General features: G+C 45.5%; 1 protein-coding gene across 1 annotated transcript in view; it reads left to right on the top strand.

Moving 5' to 3' along the window:
* The window catches only part of onecut3b (one cut homeobox 3b), a 14620-nt gene extending 7849 nt beyond the window's left edge, over nt 1–6771 (top strand). The window contains exon 2 of the mRNA XM_034888748.1: nt 1962–6771. Coding sequence (XP_034744639.1) covers nt 1962–2305 — 344 coding nt within the window. The 3' untranslated portion in view covers nt 2306–6771. The remainder of the gene's footprint in view (nt 1–1961) is intronic.
* The last annotated feature ends 296 nt before the right edge of the window (nt 6772–7067 follow it).

The raw sequence follows: 7067 nt of genomic DNA, 5'->3' as shown, positions 1-7067 counted from the left end.
CCCCCCCCCTCCTCTTTCCCTCCTTCACTCCCCTCACCCTTTTCTTTTTGTCCTTCCTTTCTCTCCCACGCATGTGCATAAACACTCACAAGACTGGGAGCAATCTATTTACTTCACGTTGTTTTGTGTCTTTTACGCACGCCGGGAGACCACATCTCATGCGCGCGCGCACACTTTTTGTAAAATAAAATCATAATTCGTGACGTGTCATGAGAGACATTCTTTTGGCATCCTCCAGACTCTTTCCCGCCACATGTCCTTTGTTCTTCCACAGATAAACAATTTCTTCTCCGTCTGTCTGCTGTCTGTCACAAAGCGCGCTCCCGGGCTGTACGACCCAATGTGAGGCCGTGGACGCGCGCGCACACACACACACACACACACCTCGGTCTCGCGGATCAATGAGGATCGATCGGGTGGGGAAGGGAGCCCTGATTACTGGACCACGTGTTCAGGAGAAAACCGCGGAAAATCGATCATTGCAGCTTTTTAGGGCAGCAGAACAGAACAGACTCCCTTCAGTCTCCACAGCTACAGACAGCCTACTGATGGTGCATTCAGGCACGGCACAGCGCGTCTTTGTCAGCATTTGACATCACCACGCTGCTCCAGGTTCAACAAGACCCCCAAGACCCACAGTGTAAACTATTTACCCACCATAACCCCCTGTCTTAAGACAACTCTATCATGAGACACACTGAATAAAATGAATAAAATGAAACCTAATTTTAATAACAAAAAACTCACCTTCTCTGTATTTGGTCCTTATCCGCCAGGCGGCCACGTGGTTTCAGTTCATTTCACTTTGAAAATCAACTTGTAGAGATTTAAAACTTGCTTGAAATAGGTAATCCATGTCGATGAAAAATTAAGTTTATTAAGGTTTTTTTTTTTTTTTTAATGTTGGCTGCTGCAGATGTTAGAAGGGACCACTAAAAAAAACTACCCTTTGTGTAGCATTCAAGGACAGTTGGACACTTGTTTGTCATTTCTTCTGCACAACAATTGAGTCTCAAATCTCAGAGGGCTCTTCAACACACACACACACACACATACACACACACACACACACGCAAACACACACACACACTGGAAGAGTTTTCTGTTTAAAATATGGACTTTGATAAGAACATTGAGATAACGGTTTGCTATCAAGCAAGTTTTAGATCCCCTCGAGTTGATTGAACAATGAATGATAAATGGAAAGGGGTGCCTGGAATGTAAGAAATCAATCCCATAACCTTTAGCGTACTTTGGCAAATAGCAATAATATAATATATACCATATTCTAAACGCTGAAACTTGCAGAAGCAGGTATAGGCTAGTGGCTATTAAAAATCCCATAGGGGAAGGGGGTGGAGGTCTAGGGGGGGTGGAGGTCTGGTACTCCGCCTGGAATGCCCTGATTTAGACGAGATTGAACGTCTTTTGAAAGTTTCAAGGTGTTTTTCCCCTCACCAGTGTCGGCTCACTGATTCATTGCTCTTCTTTCTTCCTTTCCATTCTGTCTTTTTTAGCCTTCATTCCCTCCCGCTACCCCCCCCCCCCCCACCCCCTTTAGCTCCAAATGTGTTCATTTTTACCTGTATGACAGAGTCATGGTGCATATTTACATTGTAACAGCGAGCTAAACACATTTAACTGAAAAATGACAACTCATATACACAAAAACATGCATGCACTCAAACACATGCATTGGCCCATTTTTTATCTTTTGCTTTTACTTTAATTGTCATTCTTATATTCATTAGCATTTCCCTTTATGCTAATAATTAAGTGTCTAATTAGGCATCCCACCCATATCTCACAGCCATATGTTGCATTATTTGTTAGTTCCCCCCAAATGTTGGGTTTTGAATTGTTTTTTAAGGATCCTAGAATATTTCAATGGTAATACAACTCCTTCCTTTTGTTCTGTCCTCCCTCTTCCTTTCCTCTGTCCCTTCCCTTCCTCTCTCCAGCATGTAAACGTAAGGAGGAGGACCGAGGACGGGACCGCAACCAGGTGCCAAAGAAGCAGCGACTGGTCTTCACCGACCTGCAGCGTCGCACTTTGGTAGCCATCTTCAGAGAGAACCGCCGGCCCTCCAAGGAGATGCAGATCACCATCTCCCAGCAGCTGGGCCTAGAGCTCTCCACCGTCTCCAACTTCTTTATGAACTCACGCCGCCGCTGCACGGACCGCTGGGACACCGAGGAGCACAACCACGGGGTGCATGGCCACATGCACACTCCTCACGGGAACAGCAACAACTCACCGATCCAACCTGGCACCTCCTGTGCAGCCACTTTCTCCAAGGCCTGACGTTGGCAGGACGGGTGGTGGAACCGATGCACGGAGGATGGAGGGGGGGGATGTTTTTCACTAAAGCAGTCCTGCAGACCTACAGGGTGTTCAGCTTCAGACCACTCATCTGATTCATCTGCTCAGAGTGCGGATGACTTGTGCAGATGACTCAGATCTTCGTGTGTTTTTTTTCAATGTGAATGTTACTCTTAGGGGCGAACATGCATTTCAAATTGGGGTTCTTCAAACCAAAGATCCAGTCGCTTTAGGAGAGATGCCATGAACCAACCACATGTGGCTCTGAGTAAATCCAAACCAAATGAAAACCAAAGGAAATCCGTCCATCCAGTCCAAAACGCACTGTGGTTCTGGGTTAGGGATCCTAAGGATCCTCTGCTGATTGTCAGGATGTAAACACACCCCAAAAAAAAATCACTCATGACAGGGAACAGATAGCTTTAAGACAGGAAACCTCGAGCAGACGCACGTTGGTCTTCACAAATCAGCCAGAAATCAGACAGCGGACGTGTCTGCTGGGCCGTGATCGACCACTCCTCATTTCATTAACAGACACTGAGGCTGATTGAGAGGTACGTTTGTGTGTCAAGTGTCCGTTAGACGCTCTCGGCAGGTCCTCTGACCCGCTAACCACACCACTTTTCACCGCTCTGCACAACTGCAGGCGTGTGTGTGCATGTGCACAATTCCTCGTGTTGCTCCTTGGGTGTAATTCCTCTGCAGTGATTCGGCCTGCTCCACGTCAGAGTAGCAGTGCCACCTGCTGTCCATTCAAACCACATCGAAACCAAGTGTGTGGGTGCACCTCGTGTCTCCAGCAGGCCTACCTCAACACAGTGTAGCCTGCATTGTAGATTTCCATTAGGATAAAGATACCACTACTCCAATTAAGCAAGTGTGTAGCCCTGCAAACACCCCAAAACTGAGACAAATGATGATTACTCACAAACCCTTTGATACACATTTGAATGTTTCTTAAGACTCGTTGTAGGGCAACATGGCCGTAGACCGTGTAGCCACGTGAGAGGTTATTTTCAGGTTTAAAAAAAAAAAAGGAGAACAATCAAACAGGGATGACACCCCCCACATTTTAAAAAGTGTCATGCCCGAATGTAGGGAGTGAGGGAGGGGGGGGGGGGGGGGTCTGCCCTGTTCTAGTGGCCAAACGCAGAGGTCAAATGTCACAATATGAGATCCTGAGTGCCAATGACGTTTGCCTCTTTATGATAATCAGAGAACAGGTGCCCCCCCCCCCCCCAGTGTCTGGCCTGTGTCATTACAGCTGTCAAATTGCGAGCACTGCACGGACGCGTTGCCTAGTCCATACCTCAGAAAAACATTGATGTGTTCGATATGAAACACAATGAAAATGACTGTAAATACTATTTCATTTCATTTCTCTGTCTCTCTCTTTCTCTGATCTACTCTCTTGCTACTCCCTCTGTTGTGTCTTTCTTTCATTTCTCCCTCCTTTAACTACTGATGCGGGTAATGCTAGTACCATAGACACATGGTTTCTCTCTCGTGACTATTGTGCTATGTCGTGCTGAAACTACATGTAAAGAAGCACCTTGTCGACAAAATGTAAAAACTTAAAGATGAAGAAAAGAAAAATGAACACAAACTGACCCTATGCACAGACAAGGAAGGAATACCACAACTGTGCATATTTGTGAATACCTGTGTGATGGAAGGACCTCTTCCTCGAGCCCTTTGAAGTGAACTGTCACTGCATTCCTCTGCTGATGGTGGTTGTGGTTACCATGGGAACCACCTCATTTCTTTGTGTCTTTTTAAATTCTTCTTTTCGCGTGGGCAAAGCCACTTGTTGTGTAGCATCTTCTAGCGGGAGATAATCATATTAGAGAGGAGACGCAGACAGGTGGAAGAAGGGTGGAGCAGGAGCATCAGGGGCCCATCACCAGACTGGAGGGCAACATTTAAGTGATGTTTCTTCATAGTTTGGCTTCTGTTGTGCACTATACCAGATTCCCTGTCGGAGGTGTCATTTAAGACGTCTTCTAGAGCCTAGAAGGGAACCAAACTGTAGCTTTTTAGTGCGGATATTTGAAGCTCAGACTCAAAGCAAAGAGCTAGCGATGTGTGTGGCTACCTCACAGAATCGTGTGGACTGTGACACAGTCATCAACCATCGATACCAAAGATACTTCAAGCCTGCCGTGTTCACGCTGGACCTGGGACGTGCACACACATGCAAACACAACACACGTGCAGGTACATGCTTCTGGGTGCACATCCACACTTTCACAGAGCAGTCGTGCTGCGTGACAGACACACACACACAGGTGTTTGTTATGTGGGAAGAGTTGAGTGCCTTTTTCCTTCAACCAGGGGTCGGACTGCTCTGCACACACACACACACACACACATGCACACACGGGCACATATGCACACACACACGCACACGCCGGGGGAAGGGGGAGCAGGAGGGTGTCCTCATGACATAAAAAAGCCACTTTTGTTTGATTTCAACTAGTACTTTTTTACTTTTTTGAGAAAAAACCCTTTTGTTTTGGTATGCTTTTGCATGCTGGTGACATAATGTCATCTCCACTCAACTCCATGATACACACATGCGCACACACTCCCACCAGAGATATTTTTGTGTAATTTGTAACCAGAGTGCAGGTGTGTGCGTGTGTGTGTGTGTGTATCGGACTGTTTACAAAGCCCTCGAATCCCGCTCTGTCATTGGCTCACATTTAAAACTCTAACCTTTGGAACAACCAACCAATGATCAATCAGTGCAAAAAGGATGACACCCTTTAGCTCCAAAAGACACATAATGCCCGCCAATGACCCCCCCCCATCCAAACCCTCTTTGCAGGTCCCTCCGTCCAGGGTAGCATCACAACGAGGCAGGCATGTGTAGACAATTCATCTCGATATACCTCAAATCTTTATTGTAAAGTCTAATATATAATGTGTTTGGCGATGAGAGTGACATTGAAGTCCCGGCAACGTGATTGTTCCATTTTTTGAAGGTTTGTTTGACGGAGTGTGTGCAGTACAAGCCGTCTTATGGTTTGACATCTTTTGTATTTATTGTTAGTAGGTTTGCACGTTGTCCTTTTTTGGAGTTAAGAAAAACACGAAAAGGAGGTGGAAGGATAATTGAAGAGGTAGGAAAGGACATAATATATAATAATGTGGCCGTAGGGGAGGAAGAAATCAGCGAGGAAAGATTATGAATACAAAGAAAGATGTAGGAATTGAGAAAATTGTTAAAGATCAAGTGACATATCATCTGTTTGGCATCACTTTTTTGGCTTATTTTGTGTTTGACAATTGTCTTTTGTGTGTGTTGAAGTGATTCCAATATTAAAAAAAAGAGAACCAACCAAGCACCTCTGTCATAGGGTTGGTACGAGCGATTCTTTTACGCATGGATACTATATAAATGTAAATAAACTGCAGGATGAACTGTACCTCTACAGGTGGAGAGGGGGAGAAACAGGGAAAAAAACAACTGGGTTTCCAAGTACATGCTTTTTTGTGTTTTTCATGTGCTGTTTGTGTATTTGTATAAAAAATGTGTTTTTGTATGTGTATCAGCTTCATCGCAGTGTGTCTTTCCTCCTGTAACCCTTCCATTTGTGTAGAAATAGTCTCCCCACGTCCGTGAATGTATCTACCCTTTGTTTCATCACACATCTGTTTTGTTCCTGTATCTCAGCTCATCCCTATTTAATCCAAATTCGATCGGCCTGGGTGTTTTGTCTGCTTTAGGGGAAGCATACACACACAGACAGCCAGGCAGCTGAACTACGGGTTTCTTCCAGTGCCTCAAAATGGCGTCGTTTGCTTTTACCTTTCGGACAGACCTCGCAGCTCTGGAAGCCCCGGTGTCGATGTTCTCTCCCTCTTCCCTTACCAACCAATCAATCAGAACCAAGTGTCTTTGTGATGGTAGAAGACAATCAATTTTCAAATAGCAGAGACAAAAAAAGAAAAGAGGGGAGAGAGTAAGAGAGCGATGGAGGAGGGCAGGGGAAATGACTGGACAGGAGAAATGGGAGGAAAGGAGAAAGGATGGCTCTCAGAGAAATCAGTGTGTGTGTGTGTGTGTGTGTGTGTGTGGTCACCTTTAACCCCTGCAGAGTGGCCTTTGCGGTGGGGGTTGAGGCATCAAGGACAGGACCCTCCCCCGGCCACGATGGAGGCGATGACGGATACTTGTTAAGTGGACATGTAAATCGAAGATGTTGATCAAACGCACACGCACACGCACACACACACACACACACACACACACACACACACACAAAGAGTTTTCCTCTGATCTTCATCTCCCAAGAACCCAGCAAGCGTGTCAGTCCTGTGTCTGCCTTCAGCCTGTGGAGGGGGATAATAACTGGAACAAATAATGCACCAATCGAAAGCCAGTACGGTTAAATTGTGTGTTTGGACTAAAACAAATAAAGAAACAAGTATTGGCTGACTTACTTCATTTTCTGTGTGATGCTGTCTTACTGTGGTGCTCTGTTGCCACCTGGTGGTGTAAAATTAAAGCAGGAGGACTCCCCTGTTCAGAAATATACAGCTTACATATCCATATCCAGGATTTATGAAGCACTGCGCCATGTCCTAAATCCGTACTACTCATAAATAAGTACACTACACTAATTACTAGCATACAAAAGTATTAGCATACTTCACCATTTGTATTGACGGGTAGTTGTACCATCCAGTACACCATACATGTGATGTTGGATGGGAATCCAAGAGCCATCAACACGTT

The sequence above is a fragment of the Etheostoma cragini genome, chromosome 12, assembly GCF_013103735.1.
Source record: "Etheostoma cragini isolate CJK2018 chromosome 12, CSU_Ecrag_1.0, whole genome shotgun sequence".
NCBI lineage: Eukaryota > Metazoa > Chordata > Actinopteri > Perciformes > Percidae > Etheostoma > Etheostoma cragini.
Note: the sequence above shows the minus strand (reverse complement) of the source record. Positions and strands in the feature narration are given on the sequence as shown.